Raw genomic sequence first — 22,025 nt, forward strand, 5'->3', positions numbered from 1 at the left:
TTCCCTTCTCCCGGGATCTTCCCAACCCAGGGATCGAACCCAGGTTTCCCACATTGCAGGCGGATTCTTTACCAGCTGAGCCACAAGGGAAGCCCAAAGGGTATTCTTTCGTTGAAAATAAATGATGAGCTCCCATAGGAAGCTGAAAATGTTTCATGCAAAGATGGGCACAATAAACGACAGAAATGGTATGGACCTAACAGAGTTAGAAGATATTAAGAAGAGATGACAAGTATACCCAAGAAGATGACAAGAAGAACTGTACAAAAGAAATCTCAATGACCCAGATAACCACCATGGTGTGATCACTCATCTGAGTCAGACAACCTCGAATTTGAAGTCAAGTGAGTCTTAGAAAGCATCGCTATGAACAAAGCTAGTAGAGGTGATGGAATTCCAGCTGAGCTATTTCAAATCCTAACAGATGATGCTGAGAAAGTGCTGCATTCAACTTGCCAGCAAATTTAGAAAACTCACCAGTGTCCACAGGACTGGAAAATGTCAGTTTTCACTCCAATCCCAAAGAAAGGCAATGCTAAAGAATGTTCAAACTATCATACAATTGCACTCATTTCACAAGCTAGCAAAGTAATGCTCAAAATTCTCCAAGCTAGGCTTCAACAGTATGTGAACCGAGAACCTCCAGATGTTCAAGCTGGACTTAGACAAGGCAGAAGAACCAGAAGTCAAATTGCAAACATATGATTGATCTTGGAAAAAGCAAGAGAATTTCCAGAAAAACATCTGCTTCATTGACTAAGCTAAAGCCTTTGACAGTGTGGATCATAATAAACTGAAAAATTATTAAAGAGATGGGAATACCAGACTACTTTACTTGCCTCTTGAGAAATCTGTATGCAGGTCAAGAAGTAACAGTTAGAAATGGACATGTAACAACTGACTGGTTCCAAATTGGGAAAAGAGTATGTCAAGGCTGTATATTGCCACCCTCCTTATTTATCTTATATGCAGAGTACATCATGCAAAACACCGGGCTGGTTGAGAACAAGTCAGAATCAAGATTGCAGGAGAAATATCAATAATCTCAGATATGCAGATGACATCACCCTACGGCAGAAAGTGAAGAGGAACTAAAGAGGATCTTGATGAAAGTGAAAGAGAGTGAAAAAGCTGGCTTAAAACTCGACATTCAGAAAACTAAGATCATGGCATCTGCTCCTACCACTTTGTGGGAAATAGATGGTGAAACAATGCAACAGTAAGAGACTTTATATTTGGGGGTTTCAAAATCACTGCAGATGGTAACTGCAGCCATGAAATTAAAAGACACTTGCTCCTTGGAAGAAGAGCTATGACAAACCTAGACAGTGTATTGTAAAGCAGAGACATTATTTTGCCAACAAAGGTCCGTCTAGTCAAACCTATGGTTTTTCCAGTAGCCATGTATGTACGTGAGAGTTGGACCATAAAGAAGGCTGAGTGCCAAAGAATTGATACTTTCTAACTGTGGTGTTGGAGAAGATTCTTGAGAGTCCCTTGGACTGCAAGGAGATCCAACCAGGCAATCCTAAAGGAAATCAGTCCTGAATATTCATTGGAAGGACTGATGCTGAAGGTGAAGCTCCAATACTTTGGCCACCTGATACAAATAGCAAACTCATTAGAAAAAACCCTGATCCTGGGAGATTGGAGGCAAGAAGCAAAGGGGATGACAGAGGATGAGACAGTTGGATTGCATTACCGACTCAATGGATATGGGTTTGAGCAGGCTTTGAGAGATGGTGAAGGACGGGAAGCTGGGCATGCTGCAGTCCATGGGGTCACAAAGAGTCAGACATGACTGAGCGACTGAACAACAACAACAACATTAAAGTTTCTTTGCACTTGACTTATAGAAAAATATTCTGCTAAAAAAAAAATCAATATTTTATTTATAGATAGTTAAACCTAACTGTTTAGTTGCAACATTTTTCAGGGTTTATTTTGTCTCCCTTCTTACAGCATAAGTGGCTTCCCAGGTGGTGTTAGTGGTAAAGAACCTGCCTGCCAATTCAGGAGATATAAGAACCACTGAGGGTTTGATCCCTGGGTCGGGAAGATCCCCAGGAGTAGGAAATGGGAATCCACTCCAGTATTCTTGCCTGGACCATCACATGGACAGAGGAGACTGACAGACTATAGTCCAAGGTTTGAAAAGAGTCAGACCTGACTGAAGTGACTTAGCACCTACGCAAAGCATATGAGATTTTTTGATAAAGGTTTCATTCTATGATTGCTGTGATGCATGCATACTGAATGATGTTAACAGAATATTTTTCTTTACTTTCTGAGTTATTATAGGTGCTATTTGGCTTAGTATAAAGTACCATAGCTTATTTGTAACTGGTATCCACTGACCCATTTTGTCCCTGGACTTAGGGGAAAAAACTTGAATTTGACTTCAGTATGGATGAACCCAGGGAAATGATTTAGTTAAAATTCTATTAAAAATATTTTGTGCTTCTTTGTTTTAGCCAACCAGGTCATTAAAGCACAAGAGAAGACGGAATGGAGTTTGTTCATAGCAATGTTAGAACATCAAGGCAATACTTTTTTCATGGCCTTTCACCCTGGTAACTTCCAGGCCCAGCTGGAGTTGAGGGATACCCCTCTGCATTTCAGAGAGTTTGTTTTCTGAAACTGAAACTGTAATTCCAAAAGAGAATTAACCACAAAATTTCAAATTTCCCCCAAAAGATGTGATTTAGTAATAGTTCATGGGAGAGGTCAAGGACTGTATTATTTCTTATTCTGTTATCATTATTTTGGCTATCTTCTATTCACACAATTTTTTTTAACAGAAATTATGACTTTTCAGAAGGCCGATAACATGCTCCACCAAAAAGGAGAAACATACCATTTCCAAAAATAAATAGTCACTTTCCCCTTAAGCCATTAGGTTTTGTGAAAGGAAGTGCTAGAAGTGTGGTTCATTTTAAGGAAATTGTAAATGTTTGACATGTAATTTTCTGTCAAGATAAAGCATTCCCCTCATTAAATGGAAACAAGCGCTCACTGTAGTGTTCAGCAGATGACTTCCTGTATTTTTCTTTCTCTTTCTACCTAATGTTAAATTGTGCATTACAAGTAGTCAACGAGAAACCAAATATTTTACTAAGTCAATAAAAATGATATTTTCTGTTTTTATCAATGTTTATATGAGTGACATTCAAAAAGTTTTAATTTCCTCCATCGCTTGTGATGTTTTTAAGAGTTGTTCTTAACTCAAGGGACTTGCAGGAGTTCAAGCTGTCTCATCCCTTGACTGAATGATTTACTTCACAAACTCAATAGACACTGCACGGGAGGTAAATTCTTTTCAGATGGTAGAATTATTCTGAGAACAGAGCCAAATGTCCCCTCAGCACTGCAAAGGAAGCAAATGCCTCATTTCCCCTTTTCAGAAGGCCAGAAGCCTGAAAATAATGATCAAACGTTCCGTACCATTGCAATCAGCCCCTGGGAAAGACACATTAAACCAAATAATTGAGATCGCTTAAAAATTTGTAGTATCAGTCATTATCTCTTTCAGATGATATGAAAGAAGCTTTTAAAGTAAACGTCAAGAGAAGCTTATGATTTGAAAATTTTATACTTCATATTAAGGAGCTAAGCATATAAATATGCTCTTGTCTCTTGGTATTTATTTTTAAGTTTCTTTTTATTCCTCTCTACCCTGAGTGCTTCTCTACCTGAAACTGCTATCCACCGTTTCACATTCAACATTTGGATGGGGGTGGACAACATTTTAGAGAAGGAAATGGCAATCTACTCCAGTACTATTTGGGGCTTCCCTCACGCCTCAGTGGTAAAGAATCTGCCTGCGATGCAGAAGCCGCAGGAGATGTGGGTTCTATCCCTAGGTTGGGAAGATCCCCTGGAGGAGGAAATGGCAAACCACTCCAGTATTCTTTCCTGGAGAATCCCATGGACAGAGGAACCTGGTGAGCTACAGTCCACAGGGTCACTAAGAGTGGGACCTGACTGAAGCGATTGAGCATGAGCACAAGACATTTTCTGCTTTTAATTCATCTTACTCATTTTAGCCTGCAGTCTATGCAGTTGAGCTCTACAGTTCATTCAAACTCTCCCTATGGAAGGTGACATCTCAGTTCCAAAGTTCAGTCTGTTTGTTTGAACTTTCTGTTTTTTTGCCACTAAAATAGACCCTACATAACAGTCTTTTCTCTCTGCTCATAACTGCTATTTTGGTCTCCTTTATCTGTCCGTTAAAGAACTTCCAACTTTCTGTATTTGATTCACATTCTTAATATTTTAAAAGGAGTTCATAATATATTATGTAATTTCTGTATTTTATGGATTTCTGTAATTCACTCTGTAGATCCCCTGAAATTGTACACAGATTTGTGCCAAGTATTTGCACTAAGTAATGGTAGACTAGTTTTTATCAGATTCTTGAATGGATTTATAACCCCCAAATGGTTTTGTCATTGCTTTATACACACGTTCAGTGATTCCATTGAACAGCATGGCTTTACCAACTGTCTCCTCTGAGGACACACCAATCTATATGGTCATCAGGATTTTACTACTGAACTCCAGACTCATTCCCCTGCCTTCCATAGTCACCTCAGTCCATATGCTTAAACTAAATCTTGCCTCCTAAGCCTGTTTCTTTTCTCATGTTGTTGATTTTAAGAAATATCAAAATTAGTCAACCCAGAATTTCTAATATATTTGAGTTTACTTCTAAATAAGTGGTTATCTCTTGTTGATTCTCACTCTTTGTTCACAAAATTTCCCTCTAGTTGCCTTTCCATTTGCCCTGGTTTGATCCTGACCTCATTATTTCTCTCCCAGAAGATCCTTTTGAGAACCTGATGAAAACCATCAATATACCTTTTCTCTCAATCATAGTATAGTGGATAATGTACAGAATCAAGATCTAGACTGTGGGTTCAAATCTCAGCCTTCTCACTTGCTAGCAGTGTAATATTTAAAAATTATTTACCTTTATATGCTAAATTTCTTTGTCCGTCAGATAAGGTTAATAAGAGCACTTCGTTTACAGAGTTGTTGTCAGAATTAAATGAGTTAATATATGCAAGGGGCTAAGAAGACTGGCTCATACTCTCTTAAGTATTTGTTAATATTTTAATAAATGGCAAAGCATCCATCTGGTCCCTCTGCTTCCAGACTTGTCAACTTAACAATGTGTTGTTCCTATACTGTGACTTGGGGTGATTTTTCTAAAATGATAATGTCATTATTGTCCTTATATACTGACAATGACTTCTTATTGCTTTCAAGGAAAAAAAAAACACAGGTATTTTGATCTCCTTCTGTTTACCTTTCTAATTTCATCTTTCATTGTTCTTCTGCCTTCAATTCTGAGAAATAGGTTGTACATTTAGGTGTACACCCCCCCACCCATTTTGATGACTCCTGGCAAATATACATGTTGTTTATGCTCTCTGGAGTACCCTCGGTTTTCTTCATTTTGAAGACTTAGTCACTGTCTCCTCATTAGAACCATCCTGCCTATGTTTTATTCCTGGATTGACCTTTTCCAGCTATGCAGCCTTAGGCAAATTACTGATAGCTTGTGGAATTTATAAAATGGGGCTAACCATAGTAGTTCCCTTATACTGTTACTGTGAGGACTAAGTTAAAACACATAAAGCTTAATCAATGCCTGAATCATAATAAGGATTCAACAAAAGCCTTACTTAAGAAGAGTCTGCAGATGCTGGATTCTGCCCTCATTCCTCTGTCTCTGTCATGATTCCAGTAATCTTCCTGTGTGTTTCACTAGTCCCCTGGCACCCTGGCCTCACGTCTAGCAAATATTTACGAAATACAATTGTCTGTTTACCTGTCTCTTTCCCCACCAAATTCTAGTTTTCTTGGAGCCACAGACAGTACACTTTTCTCTCTCCCTAGTGGTCTGAACAGTACCTGGCATATTATAGGAACTCAGCAAATATTTGTTAAATAAAAATAGATGGACATCTTTATCCTCAGAAGAGAATCTGAAGCAAAATAGTTGCTGTATAACTATTTAATGAATGAATGACAAGTTTATAAATCATATCTTGGTATCATAGGAGTATGTTCTAAACTGATTTGGACAGTAAGAAAATCAGTCAGTGTAATTTTACAATGGAGCCTAAATACTATTTTCTGTATTTCTCTTTCTTATATTTTATGGTTTGTTAATAATTAAATTCTTGGTCACATAACATCATGTTTGTCTTGTGTGTGTTCAAGGTACTTGATGATGCTTCAATCACCTCTCAACAGAGATGACTGCTGGATGTTGATAGTCACAGAACCTGATTATCCTCCCCAAAGAATTCTAAACCTTGCTTCCATGCTGTTATCAATGTAAACTATTTAATTCCCAGAATAACTTGAATTGCCAAAAACCTGAAGCAGTCAGCTAAGGTTTGACACTATGATAACATTGAGAGTAATGTTTCTTCAGTGGTAATGTTTCTAAGAATAAATGCAACCAAGTGTTTGCAGACAAAGAATAGACAAAAATAAGTGTTACCCAGAAGTCTTAAAAAACAGACACAATTCAGTTTGCAATGACTATTTGCCTAAGATACTGCTATTGCCTGTTAAGACAAGAGGAAAGTTTGCTAAACTATTTTAGAAAATGACCTTAAGTGGTTTAGTATGAAAAGTGAAAGTGAAAAAAAAATACTACATAACACTTGATGCTATGAGTTTTATACAAACCTCTGTTAATTCTTACTCACCAGGAATTGAATATCATGATTCCATTTTAGTGATTCGGAAACAAGTTAAAAAGAAGGGACTTGGATGACTGTCAACAGTCAGACACTCTAGAGCACTGTATTCAGACATTTTCTGTGAAAGAAATTTTACTTATAACTAGCACTTAATAAATTTGCATTTAGTTGAATTTTGTCACTTGGAGGAAAAGGAAGGAACTAATGTTTAATGAATCAAATATGTCCCATACTTTTGTTTTAATATGAAGTATCTAATGTTCTTACTATCATTGTGAAGTAGATATAATTATCCTACATAAGAAATGATTAGCAAGCTCTTTGCCTCCCCATGATTGTAGCCCACTAGACTCATCTGTTATGGGATTTTCCCCACAAGAATACTGAGGTGGGCTGCCATTTCCTCCTCCAGGGGATGTTCCCTATGTGGGGATTGAACCTGTGTCTCCTGCTTCTCCTGCATTGCAGGTGAATTCTTTACCACTGTGCCACTGGGGAAACCCCTATAAATGATTAAACAGCTTCATAAAGATTAAATTAGTTGCCAATGACAGGAAAAAACTCAGTAGAAATTTTTTCTTCTGTTTTGTAGTATTCTATTCAGGCTGTATCCATAAATGACTGACTTAGTCAAGTTAGAGTGAGAAGAACCTTAGGTCAATTAAAATTTTTGCCTTTTTGGATTATGACACAGATTTTTTGAAACTCAGAAGACTACTCTTTGCATTTTTTTTTTGAAATATACATTTTAGAAAAGTGGTACATTTATTGTAATGTATTGATTTAGGTTTATTTACATATATTTATTTTTAAAGAGAGGACATTTATGTATAATCTTTGGTAAATAACAAATTTACTTCATAAATGAATTTTTGGTCTTAAGAAGGAAAAGATTTTACTCATGTATTTTGAAATTAGAATTAAATAAGTTTGTTTCAGTAACTGATATTTAATCTAGTGGACTTCCCTGGTGGTTCAGATGGTAAAGTATCTGCCTGTAATGCAGGATACATTGGTTCAATCCCTGGGTTAGGAAGATTCCCTGGAGGAGGGTATGGCAATCCCTCCAATGTCCAGAGAATCCCATGGACAGAGGAGCCCACGGGGTTGCAAAGAGTCGGACACGATTGAAGCAATTTAGCACACATGCATTTAATCTAGTATTATGCAATTAGTCATTTAAAGTTTTAAATTCACTGTAACCAAATGCTATGGTGCCAGTGAAAATGAAGTAAAATCTTTGTAGAAAACTTAGTGAGAGACACATTCCACTTTTGTGTCTCATGAATTCTTAAATCACCAAATACTTAGTAGAATAGTTAACTGTGGGATTAGAGAAAAATAAAAGTCTAACAAGAAGCAAATAAAATCTATGGTTATGAGAGCATGGGCTTCCCTGATAGCTCAGTTGGTAAAGAATCCACCTGCAATGCAGGAGACGCTGGTTCAATTCCTGGGTTGGGAAGATCCCCTGGAGAAGGGATAGGCTACCCACTCTGGTATTCTTGGGCTTCCCTTGTGGCTCAGCTGGTAAAGAATCCACCTGCAATGCAGGAGACCTGGGTTCGATATCTGGGCTGGGAAGATCCTCTGGAGAAGGGAAAGGCTACCCACTCCAGTATTCTGGCCTAGAGAATTACATGGACTGTATAGTCCATGAGATCACAAAGAGTCAAACACGACTGAGCAACTTTCACTTTCACTATTTGGGCTTCCCTTGTGGCTAGCTGGTAAAGAGTCTGCCTGCAGTGAGGGAGACCTGGGTTTGATCCCTGGGTTGGGAAGATCCCCTGGAGAAGGGAAAGGCTACCCATTCCAGTATTCTGGCCTGGAGAATTCCATGGACAGTCCATGGGGTCGCAAAGAGTCAGACATGACTGAGCGACTTTCACAGACTATGAGAGCCTAGAATCCATTGGATAATAGCTTAATATGCTTACATTGTGTGTGTGAGAAAGTTGGATTATAAAATATAGTTAAATAGGATTTGTTTTATAATTTTATCATTAAAAAGAAAATAAATGTCTAGAGGTATGAAGTATTAGACAATTTCTGTCTCCCTCTGTAGTTAGTCACTCAGTTCTGTCTGACTCTGTCTCATGATCTGTAACCCGCCAGACTCCTCTGTCCATGGGATTTCCCAGGCAAGAACATTGGTGTGGGTTGCCACTTCCTTTTCCAATTACTTTTTGGATGTGCTCTATAATAGAATAGGCATAGTTATAATAGAATAGGCATAGTTACTTTTCTCATACACTGAGTGATGTTGTGGGTAGCATCCATCAGGAGTGCCATTGTTATTGTTCAATAAATTACATTTCTTGAACAGATGTTTGATTCCTGATGTTGCACCCAAAGACCAAAACTAGCCAGGAATTTTAATTTTGAAGTCACCCTCCTGCCTGAAAAAGTTTAAAGACATATTTATTGGACAAGTACTCAGAAAAGAAGTGAAATTATGATAAGTAGGCAGACATATGAGCTTTGTGAGAATCACCAAGGCTTGATATTTCTAACATCATTAATAAAAAAAAAAGAACTACTCAACTCCATGTGCATTACGTCTCAGGACGATAAGAAAAATATGTTTTCAATTTTTCCCCTAATGTATTCAGTTCAATATGAGAATAGATATGTCTCATATTAATACTTAATTTCTAAATACTCATGAGCTCTATTAAAATTCTCTGGCAAAATTCTATCATGTTTTCCTTCCAGTGGACTCTAACTCAAGGTTTTGGCAGGCTCTGACTGATTAGCAGGTTTTTTCCTTCTCAATCACATTTCTGAGCACACACAAACGGAGCACTGGGAACTCACTGTTTAAAAAATATTCTTCAAAAAGTATATTAAGGACTTGTTTAGACTATCTAAAGGAGATAGAACCGAAGGTAATGGAGTGTAATAGAGAAATGCTAAATGTCTTTAAAATAAGATCACTTAAAATGGAGTTATCCTCTGTATTCATATGTATACATGAGACTATGGAACTGAGCTATTTTTAATATAGCTCAAGTCCACTGTTAAATTAAAGAAGCCTCCAATTATGTACATTACATATGAACACTGAACCGTTACATGAATGATCACATAAGCGACAGCTTAATGATAACCACAACCTTCAGATATAAGTGGTGTTTTCTTGTCCATGTTCACTCATAGGAAGACTGATTAGTGAGCAGAACTATAGAAACTCCAAACTTTGAAGCGTTTTCCTGAGGCTCAGGTGAGGTTCTGCTTGAAGTGAACAGGTGTACACAGAGACATTTTTTCAATAACTGATGGGTGGACAGGTGGACAGATGGATGGATGTCTTCTAAAGAGACACAGGCCTACAATATTTCCAATGGCTAAATGGCTCCAGATATTCTGGTGGGTATTAAAAGTTTATACTTTCACTATCATGAAGATAGCCCAGAATAAGTTTGTGCATATGCCCTTGTTAGGTCTTCTCCATACAGGGCCACATGAATAATCCTAAAACAGGCTTTTAATAACAAATATTCCTCCTCCTTCATAACAGTTATTAGGAACTTCTGTGCCTCTTTGTCTCTGCAGGTAACTCTTCCCTCTCCTCCACTGCAAAAGAAATAGTTTTAAAATGGGAACGCTCCTGAAATTCTTCTCAGCACTCTGAACTAATCTTTAATAGTGTCTAAATTCTGTCCTGTATAGTTAAGTGTCTAACGTTACAGTACTAAATATTTATCTATGAGAACCTAATAGATTTTATTTAAGGCCAAAAGGCCAATAAAAAAGGAGAAATTAGAAAGATATGGTGAATTCATGAACCCAAGCTTATGAATAATTTCTCTGAAGTTAAAAACATGAGAAAATTGTCAGTGCAAACTTCATTAAATGCTTCTAAGAATAAAGTTCTTTTGCTGCTTCTATACTAGCAATCAATGCAACTTAGAAAGTTACATTGGATATTTACTTGCTCTATATTAAATAAAATATTTACTATAACCAAAGTAAGGAAGAAATTCTTACTACCTTCTTTAGTGCAGAGGTTGACAAGGTTATGCACTGTGTCCATCAGCTCCAGCTGCTGCTTCTGAAGGACACTGTTATTGGTGGTGGCTCTGTTCAATTGTTTCTCCAGTTCCTGGATTATATATGTTTGACGAGTAACCAAGCCTTGAAGATTCTCTTTCTCTTCCTTTAAGGTGTCCAATTCTTCCTTGTGTTTTCCCTCCATTTCAAAGATTTTGTGTTCTAATAAACTACAAGGAAGTGAAGATAAGATTTAGTTTTAAAATGCTATAAGAAGCATGATTCAACTAGTTCCTGAGTTTATTTACTGTAAGAAATTTTAGTTAGGTATTTCACCATGGAAATATTTATGAAGCAAGTGACTCAGAAAAAGTATATACATAAAAATGCATTTATACATAAATATATATTTAATAGGAATGACATTATATAGCATTTGAAATGAAGAATTATTAGATCAGTTATTGTTAGAGTGATGTTTGTTTCCTAAATGTAATTTATTTCTTGGGATGTATCTTATATCCAGGGTAGTTAACTTGGACTCTGTCTGGAGAAATTATAGCATAATTTTCATTAAAGAAATGGATCCAATAAGAAATAGAAGCAGTAGTTCAGAAAAAAGTTTGAACAAACTACAGAAACTATTTTTTATTTACTTTGTTTCATTCATTTGGGATTTTCAAAACATTAACAGGGATTACATTTCACGAGGAATAGCATATTGATGCAGAAACCAGAGGACCAGAAACTAAGCTATGTAAAGTCACAATGAATTACATTTCTTGGGATTATTGATACCTGGCCCTGTATTGTAACCACTAGCTTACTTTATCTCTCAATCAGAGCTTCAAGATAAGGGCTAAAGGCATAACAAATTTCCAAATTACTGAATAATTGGTTCCAAAAAGGAAGATTATGTTGCTGATGGGATGGTCTTACAAAAGGACTTGGGAAGCTTTGCTTGGAGTGATACAGTCCTCAACCAAGAACCTTCTTTCTTTCAGAACTCTTCACAGGATACTCCCTTTGCATATTGCACATTAAAAATGATAGAAAATGCAGAAGCACTGTTGGATGCTAGCAACTGACTGGAAATAAAAAGCACTTACATTTTATAGAGTGTATAATATACTAGTATTCCTCAGAGAAGAGCCTTATTCAGTTTTCTCAGTTTCATTTACAGAAGGTTCAACCAGTCCTTAGTTTACAAGGTGTTATTCAAATGTAACATACCAGACTGGGTATTTAGTTTACCTTGGAGAAATGTAGCACTGAATCATTACTATACGTTTTCAAAAAGGGGACACTAGAGAGTGTTCTAAACTTAATACTTAAGTCATAAAATAGAGATTGTTTGAAGAGCCAAATTTTCCAACTCCCTGTAGTAGGGGATGAGCTGGAATATCTGACTGCCCATAACACAGATTAAGAAGTGTGGAGAGACCTGCAAGTGGTAATTCCAGATCTTTGCTGATAAACTTATCCTCCAAAAAAATGTGGAACATCAAAGAAAAGCTGCCCATTGAACTAAGCCTGAAAAACACTGTGATGCTTCTATGTGTAAGAACTTACTAATTTACAACACCTTTGGTAGCACGCCCAGAAAACTTCACATTGAGACCCATTGACACAGCTCTGCGACTTTTGCAATCTAAGAAGATCCGCTTCTCTATTTTGAGTTGCTTTATATTCTATAGCACTGTGAAAGGATCTCTGTCCTGACCAGTCATTAAGCAAACTCAGTTGAATAGATCTTGGGTATAATGATTTGGGAAAATGTAAAGGTCATTTTTATTTATTAAAGCATTTTTTGGAATGAAAACTTCAGGCAAGGAAGCTGGAGAAAGATGAGACACACACGGCATTTCTGAAGGAGTAGGTATGATTCGTTGCGTTTTAGTGTTTTCTTCTGTGTCAGTAACTTGCTGCTGGAAAAGTTAGTATCTAAAAAGCAAACAAAACCAAATAATACCAAATACCTTTTTTATTGGTTAAAATCTTTATCCCACCCATTGTTCAGTGATTAGTATGCTTGCTATGCATGTCAGAGGAGGTTTTCTCTGTGACTGTTAATTTTTGGCCTTCTGATCTGAGAATTAACCACAGTGGATGCCTTAGCTCATTCTCAGTTTACTTTTAATTATTTTTGTTTCTCTTCCTAGGGTAATGATCAGATGTTAAATGCCAATAGAATCAAGTCCGTGAACTTATGGAAAATTTTCTTTCAAATTCACAAGAGTTACAGTATACTACCAAGAAACCTTAACTGTAATAATGAAAAGAGCAACATTTGGATGTATAGTTATAAAATACTAGATAAAAATTCTGAATTATCATTTTGTTCCTGAAATAAGATGAGCACTGGCTTTTAAGTTTTCTTAATTAGTAGGTAACATTCTGATTTGGAAAATACCATGCTTTTGTTTGCATTTATTATTTGCTGAGTGCCAATGTAAAATATAAAATGACACTATTCCCACTCTAACCATTTATTTTCAGAGAGAAATGGGAAAAAAAATTCAAATGAAAGAAAAAAGCAGCTACAAGAAACTTCTGTTTCAGACATAATACTTTTTTTTGCATTCATGTTTTCCCATTTTCTACTTTTGAAGCATTTTTTTCTCAAGAAGACATATACTAAAAGATGGCTACTATCTGAGAGGTCATAAAGGAGTTTTTGTTCTATTTTGATTTTCAGAATTTTGGAAAGAGCTGAGAATGAAAGTTGATCAAAGAAATCCCCATGCCAAAGGAAAAAATTCTGAACTCTGGCTTGTGTAACAAAAAGTCTGTACTTCCCAAGTAAAAGGAGTATACACTTAGCATGTTGGGAAAAAAAATGTTAATTTTCATAATTCACCAAACAATCTTAATGGACCATGGCTGCTCCAGCTGCTGCTAAGTCGCTTCAGTCGTGTCCGACTCTGTGCGACCCCATAGACGGCAGCCCACCAGGCTCCCCCGTCCCTGGGACTCTCCAGGCAAGAACACTGGAGTGGGTTGCCATTTCCTTCTCCAATGCATGAAAGTGAAAAGTCAAAGTGAAGTCGCTCAGTCGTGTCCGACTCTTAGCGACCTCATGGACTGCGGCCCACCAGGGTCCTCCGTCCATGGGATTTTCCAGGCAAGAGTACTGGAGTGGGGTGCCATTGCCTTCTCCGAGCATGGCTACTAGGTATTAAAAGACATCAACATAGCCTGTCATTTTAAACTACAAATTCATGTAAAATAAAGAAGGGATACCCAGGGAAGAAATTTGCTTTGCATCACAGACATCTCACAAGATTGAGAATGAAATATATGCCTTAAAAATCAAATGCATAAAAACTATAAGCAAATTGGGAACATGCCACACTGTTTCACAAATGGCATGTCTTAGCACCTAACTAATCTCTTCAAGTCATTTTCTTATCTCATTTCTTCACTTGGATTCTCTTTAATTGCTTTTATTCCATAGTATTTCTCTATTAGCTTTATTTACTAAAGATACCCTTTACATTAATGACAATTTTTAGACTTTTTCAGGCAAAATTGTTATCTTTTTGATACTATTCATCCCCTCCCTTCCACCTCTTCATATTTGGCTTCCAAAACACCATCCTCTTTTCTTTAACAATTCTCATCCATTAGTTATTATCTACTTGGGAAGTTAGCCCTTCCTTATTATTTCCAAACTGGCTTGAATCCAAAACTCTTCTGCCAGAAAATATTCATATACTATCTCTACTTACTAATTATATTGTTGTAATACACCATTTTTGCTGTAGAGCAGTAAAAAATCCCATGTCTTTTTATTCTTAAAGTAAAATAGTGATACAGAATGAGAATATATTACAAGGCCTAGATTTAGGTAAAAATCTATAAATACCATGTATAAAATTGTGCAAACACTATATCAGAACCAAAATAAAAAGCCAACTGTTCTAACTTCTCAGACTAGAAAACTGTCCATGACAACCCAGTGTTATGAAAACTAGCTTTAGAGTCTCATTTCTCTGATTTACTATAACATAATCTCTATCTCGGAGAAGGCAATGGCACCCCACTCCAGTACTCTTGCCTGGAAAATTTTATGGATGGAGGAGCCTGGTAGGCTGCAGCCTATGGGGTCGCTGAGAGTCAGACATGACTGAATGACTTCACTTTGACTTTTCACTTTCATGCATTGGAGAAGGAAATGGCAACCCACTCTAGTGCTCTTGCCTGGAGAATCCCAGGGACGGGGGAGCCTGGTAGACTGCCGTCCATGGGGTCACAAAGAGTCGGACCTGACTGAAGTGACTTAGCAGCAGCAGCAGAAGCAATCTCTATCTACTTCCACATACTTACATTATAACAGCCAAGAATCAAGGCATCAACTTAATATCCCTTTACTATTTGCTGCTCTCCATCTGGTTATTTTTGGGAGCTTGTCTTTCACAATATTTCAACCTATTCATCTTTCCCATGTATAAAAACAAAATTTTTTTGCCAAGCCATTAAAAAAAATCTTAACTGAGATTTTCTTTCTGCCTTAAACCCTCTGCCATTAAATTTAATTTTCTTACTCAATATATTGATTATATCCCATTGTGTCGTGAGGTCTTTTATTGGTCCTCTTACATTTTCCCTATCCGGTTAAGTAGGGAGAGGCCATCTCAGCTGCGCACGGAGGCTTTTATATATAAAAGTTGATCTGGGGAACACATGTACACCCATGGCAGATTCATGTCAATATATGGCAAAACCAATACAATATTGTAAAGTAATTAACTTCCAATTAAAATAAATAAATTTATTTTTTAAAAAAAAGTTGATCTGAAGAACAAGACAGCTCCACTGTCCTAAATTCAATAGGCAAAGCAGTCATATTTCCCCTGATGATGGCCTTTAGCAACAAATTTAGTTTAGGTTTAAATGCATAATCTGAAACCTGGATGCTAATTCCAAAGTCCAGTGCACTGTTTTCTAGAGTACATGCAGTATATTTTTATTCAGCTCAGTTCAGTTGCTCAGTTGTGTCCAACTCTTTGCGACCCCATGGACTGCAGCAAGCAGCAAGGCAGTCTTTCCTGTCCATCACTGACTCCCGGAGCTTGCTCAAACTCATGTCCATTAAGTTGGTGATGCCATCCTCTGTCGTCCCCTTCTCCTCTTGCCTTCAATCTTTCCCAGCATCAAGGTCTTTTCCAATGAGTCAGTACTTCATATCAGGTTGCCAAAGCATTAGCGTTTCAGCTTCAGACTGGTTGGATCTCCTTGCAGTCCAAGGAACTCTCAAGAGTCTTCTCTAAAACCACAGTTCAAAAGGATCAATTCTTTCACACTCAGCTTTCTTTATACTTCAACTCTCACATCCACACATGACTACCGGAAAAACCAAAGCTTTGACTGGAGGGACCTTTGTTGGCAAAGTTATGTCTCTTCTTTTTAATATACTAAGTTGGTCATAACTTTTCTTCTAAGGAGCAAGTGTCTTTTAATTTCATGGCTGCAGTCACCATCTGCAGTGGTTTTGGAGCCCCAAAAAACAAAGTCTATCACTGTTTCTATTGTTTCCCCATCTATTTGCCATGAAGTAATGGGACCAAATGCCATGATCTTAGTTTTCTGAATGTTGAGCTTTAAGCCCGCTTTTTTACTCTCCTCGTTCACTTTCATCAAGAGGCTCTTTAGTTTTTCTTTGCTTCTGCCATAAGGGTAGTGTCATCTGTATATCTGAGGTTATTGATATTTCTCCCAGCAATCTTGATCCCAGCTTGTGCTTCATCCAGCCCGGCATTTTGCATGATGTACTATGCATAGAAGTTAAATAAGGAGGGTGACAATATACAGCCTTTACATACTCCTTTCCCTATTTAGAACCAGTCTGTTATTCCATGTCTAGTTGTAACTGTTGCTTCTTGACCTGCATACATATTTCTCAAGAGGCAGGTAAGGTGGTTTGGTATTCCCATCTCTTTAAGAATTTTTCAGAGTTTGTTGTGATCCACAGAGTCAAAGGCTTTGGTGTACGCAATAAAGCAGATGTTTTTCTGGAACTCTCTTGCTTTTTCAATGGTCCAGCAGCTGTTGGCAATTTGATCTCTGGTTCCTCTGCCTTTTCTAAATCCAGCTTGAACATCTGGAAGTTCATGGCTCATGTACTGCTGAAGCCTGGCTTAAAGAACTTTGAGTGTTACTTTGCTAGCATGTGAGATGAGTGCATTTATGCAGTAGTTTGAACATTTTTTGGCATTGCCTTTCTTTGGGATTGGAATGAAAACTGACGTTTTCCAGTCCTGTGGCCACTGCTGATAATATTTTTACTTTTATTAGACATTCTATAGTTAAGAGTTCTATGTCAAGTTTTGGGGAAGTCTAAATTAAATAAATAGTTTTATTATGATGCATCCCTTAGAACTGGTGTTCCATGGAACTGCAATTTATGGAAAGTGCGAGTTGTTCAGTCGTGTCTGACTCTTTGTGACCCCATGGACTATACAGTCCTTAGAATTCTCCAGGCCAGAATACTGGAGTGGATAGCCTTTCCCTTCTCCAGGGGATCTTCCCAACCCAGGGATTGAGCCCAGGACTCCCGCATTGCCGGTAGATTCTTTACCAGTTGAGCCACAAGGAAAACTGTGTGCTTATATCTATTCAAATTGAACTTGAAATCCAAAGAGTTTCCTCATAGGATTTTTAGTATTTCCTGTTTCTCTTCTTTCTGGAAACACTTTGAGAAGAGATATACATAGAATTTTGGCATTCAACTTCTAGTTTGAGGCAGAGGTACACTTCAATGAAGAATAAAATAAGCTAAATACTCCAGACCTTTAACTTCAGTAAAGGTTCTAATTGAGTATATACAAAGCCCTACCTGACGTTTTTGGTTGACTTTTCCTCCTAATTTTCTCAGTCTGCCTCCTCCAGCTTATCTCATGGAAAACACTGGCATCTCAAATCACTGAACAGATCTTGAAACTTTCACAGAAAAAGTTCTCCCTTTCAGATTGTCTCCTACAGTAGAGTTCGTATCATAGCTGCAACTGGATTAACAGGAGCGACAGTTCCTTAAGTCCTCTGTGTGAAAATGTAGCCCTCAAACAAGGAGGTAGGTGTCAGTATTATAGAAACCTTCTCATTGTCATCTGCCTGAATCTCCTCAGAGCTCTTTCAATTTTTAAATGATTTTTAATCTGTATGTTGCTTACATTCGTTGCAAATATGGTTTTCAAAGAATAATCTTTCCATCCCCGTACTCAAACAAGGGCATATACTAAGTTCAGGTTAAATTTATATTGAATTTTCTAACTTGAATGTAGTAAATTGTTTCTTAAAATACAAAGTTAAATATTTCTGTAATTCAAATGTGGAACAGAAGCATAGATCACTACAGGTAAACAATCAGCAAATAAACTTTTCAAAGTTTGAGGCAGATAAGAATAAGCTAAATATTCTGTGGAAGCCAGAAGCTGAGAAGAAAAAAATATGTATACAACCTCATAACACTAAAAATTCTTCCTAAAAAACAGGCTGAAAAATAAACAACAAACTAGAGAAAATATTTGTGATATATACTACAAAATTTTAATATCGATTAAATAATTTATATAAGGAATTAATGATATTAGAGAAACAATCCAATAAAAAATGAGAAACATACATGAATAGGCTAGTCCCAGAAGAAGAATTCAAATAGTCAATAACCAGGAAAGACGTACAATATAACCTCTTAGGTAAACAAGGTTAATAAAATGGATAGCAAAGTTTGAGGAAATTAGAAAGCCCATGAACACTTGGGGAGAATGTAAAATTTGCTGATAATTATCAATATCTTTGAATATATAAAATAATACAGAAAGTTCTACTGAGCTGTAAATTTTAGTGCATTTCTAGCAATGAATGAGGTATAGCATATAGTTAAATATATAATATATCCATGATAAATTGTTATAAAGTAGAAATAAACCCAGCATTTTAAAAATAGTTACAATGTATATACATATGCATGCATGATATAAATATGTACTTGTGCATATGTGTAATTGTGTATGGGTGTGTATCTCTGTAACCACACAGATAAATATGTACTCTCTATCTACACGTGTATATTTTAATATATTCATTAAAAGGTCTGGAAGAATAGGTACCAAACTGCAAATCTGTTAATGATGATTCTCTGTGGGGGGTGGGGGAATATGGAATTAGGGATTTTGAATTTCAATTCATACACTTCTGTACAATTTAACACTTAGATCAGTTAGGCTTGTGTTGATTTTTTTTTGTTAATCAGGAAAATGCAAACAGTCATGAGTCTAGAATGGTCTGAGATACTATCTAGGGCTGAATTAGTGAACCTCAGAATGTGGACTGATAACCTTGGTTGCCATGCAGTGGGCTTTTAGGGATGCAGAACAGTGGTAAAAAAGCCATCTGTATTTTATTTATGTTAAGAACAATGAAAATGTTTACAATATTTAATGTAAACTATGTGATCTGTGTTTTCCATTAAAATATTTTTAAGTTGTGTGTGCGTTTGTGTGCACATAGATAAATGACATTTGTTGGGATATTTGCCAGTTCACTTGCCAGTTCATCAGTCAACATTCAAAAAGCATTTAAAATTATATATACTCTATGTAGAGAACTGTGCTTGGGAGCATGAGCACAGAAATAAATAAAGCACAGTTTCTATGTTCCAGAAGGTCACAGTCCAGTGGTTCATAGATAGATACACACACACACCCCCATGTGATGGGATAAGTGAAGTGACAGGAGGAAAAAACAAGGTAGATTGTAATCCCATAAGTGGTAATAAGCAAATATATTTGGCAGAATCAGAAAAAAGCTTCTTGGAAGGGGTAATATCTACATTGAGTTTTGAAGGGACAGACATGTGTGAGCTCTACAGGGCATTCCGGACAAAAGAAAGAGAAAGTTGAAGTCACTCAGTCGTGTCCGACTTTTAGCGACTCCATGCAGTATACAGGCTATGGAACTCTCCAGGCCAGAATACTGGAGTGGGTAACCTTTCCCTTCTCCAGGGGATCTTCCCAACCCAGGGATTGAACCCAGGTCTCCCTCACTGCAGGAAGATTCTTTACCAGCTGAGCCACCAGGGAAGCCCAACAAGGCAAGCATCAATCATGTCTGAACAAACATCAAGTCTTCAATGTGATACTAATAATTAGCATGATTAAACACTTACTGTGTGTTTCAAGCACTGTATTCAGTGTTTTTTAAGCAATAACTCAATTAATCCTCATATCAACTCCATGCACTATTATCATCACCCCTATGTTACAAATGAGAACAACCAAAGCACAGAAAGTTCATATAACTTGCTCAAAATCACACAAATTATAAGTGGCAGAGCAGGTTACAGCAGAATCAAGGCCAATCCAGGCAGTCTGACCTCAGAGCTCCTGCTCTTAGTTATTAGACCATACTTCTAAAATATAAAAAGACTTCTGAAGTAAGGCTATAAAATTAGGATATTAATGATCATGGACCATGTTTCATGCTAAAGTACTTGACAACTTTCCTCAGTCCATTACAGAGAATCAGACGAGGGTTGGGCATATGTTATCTAGAGATTTAGAGGTTGAGCTGAACTAGTACATATGGAGATCTAAAGAAAAAAATGGGGAAAATAATGTGACTTGCATTTTAGAAAGAAGACTTTGGCAGACTTTTGGATGATAGGTTTGAAAAGTTTAAGGCATTAAGCCATGCAAAGAGGTCACCACAATGGCTGAGACAAAACTTAATGGGATTTTGGCCTAAAAAACAGAGTAAGAGTAAATAGAAAGAACAAGACCAATTGGAAAAATATTTAGGAGATGGAATTGGCAGTATCAACAGTGACTGATGAGTTGTGATTTTACTTCAGTATTTTATAAAGAACTTATCAGATGGAGGATAACTTTAATTAGAAAGACTGATTTAACTGATTTAAAAATCAATACTTCACTATTCAATTACAGTAATTTGTTAGAAAGTTACAATTTAGTATCATGAAATTAGGCATATTTCAATCACTTAAAATTAACTCAATAACTTTCCATAAACTCTATCTAAAAGACAGATGAAGCTTGTCAAATAGGTTCAGTGAATTCCCAAGGTAAAATAGTTATACTGCCTACTCTAATATTAGAAGGAATAAATAATGATCTATATATAGGCCAAAACCAATTCCTATTCCTTTCTTCAAATTAGTATTTTATTATGCTAAGAGGATAACTTGACAACCACATCAATTAATCTTCAGGCTGCATCACATTGCAAACACATTTTTATAATAATTAAGACAGAGAATCATCATGGACTTGAACCCTAATTTTGCCATATAGCAGCTGTTTGGTCCCTGGCAAGTTACCTGACCTCTTGGAACTTTCAGTGCAGTTCAGTTCAGTCACTAAGTCGTGTCCAACTCTTTGCGACCCCATGGACTGCAGCACGCCAGGCCTCCCTGTCCATCACCAACTCCCGGGGTTCACCCAAACCCATGTCCATTGAGTCGGTGATGCCATCCAACCATCTCATCCTCTGTCATCCCCTTCTCCTTCTGCCCTCAATTTTTCCCAGCATCAGGGTCTTTTCAAATGAGTCAGCTCTTCGCATCAGGTGGCCAAAATATTGTAGTTTCAGCTTCAACATCAGTCATTCCAATGAACACCCAGGACTGATCTCCTTTAGGATGGACTGGTTGGATCTCCTCACAGTCCAAGGGACTCTCAAGAGTCTTCTCCAACACCACAATTCAAAAGCATCAATTCTTCAGCATTCAGCTTTCTTTATAGTCCAACTCACTTAATATAAAATACAAATGATGATAAACACTTTGGAGGATTAGTTGGAGTACTAGCAGTAGTTAGGTAAAGCACTTAGCTCATATGTTCACCTGCCTGATATTAGATAGGTAGGCAGTAAAGAATTTTTCTGGAACTGTCAGAATGACCACCACTTGTGTAGTTTCACTTTAAACAGTCTTATTGAAGAGTTTCCTTCATTCTGCATATTTGATACAAGTTTGAACAAGAAAGCTCAAGGGTTCCATCTTCCTACACATGGAGTACACAGCTGATTTCTCTTTCTGTGTACCCTGGTGAGGCCAAAGAATTTCTTCTAGATTTTATTTTTCTTTTTGCATGGCTATGTTCCAACCTTAGAAACAACTGGGATTAAGTCAGAGATCAACAAGTGCCTTAAAATCTGGTCAGCTGACTGTATCTTTACACCAAAAGATGCAGTTACATATTTGATTCAGCTGAAGGAATTTGCATTATGACATCTTTCCCAGTCTTACTCTTTTTATTTTTTTGAGCAGAAGTGGCAGGAAACATA

General features: G+C 37.0%; 1 protein-coding gene across 1 annotated transcript in view; it reads right to left on the reverse strand.

Annotated features, from left to right (window-relative positions):
• The window catches only part of ANGPT1 (angiopoietin 1), a 301,739-nt gene that overhangs the window by 76,189 nt on the left and 203,525 nt on the right, over nt 1-22,025 (reverse strand). The window contains exon 4 of the mRNA XM_025265176.2: nt 10,719-10,948. Within this exon, the coding sequence (XP_025120961.1) occupies nt 10,719-10,948 (230 nt within the window). The remainder of the gene's footprint in view (nt 1-10,718; nt 10,949-22,025) is intronic.

Source organism: Bubalus bubalis, chromosome 15, assembly GCF_019923935.1.
Source record: "Bubalus bubalis isolate 160015118507 breed Murrah chromosome 15, NDDB_SH_1, whole genome shotgun sequence".
Taxonomy (NCBI): domain Eukaryota; kingdom Metazoa; phylum Chordata; class Mammalia; order Artiodactyla; family Bovidae; genus Bubalus; species Bubalus bubalis.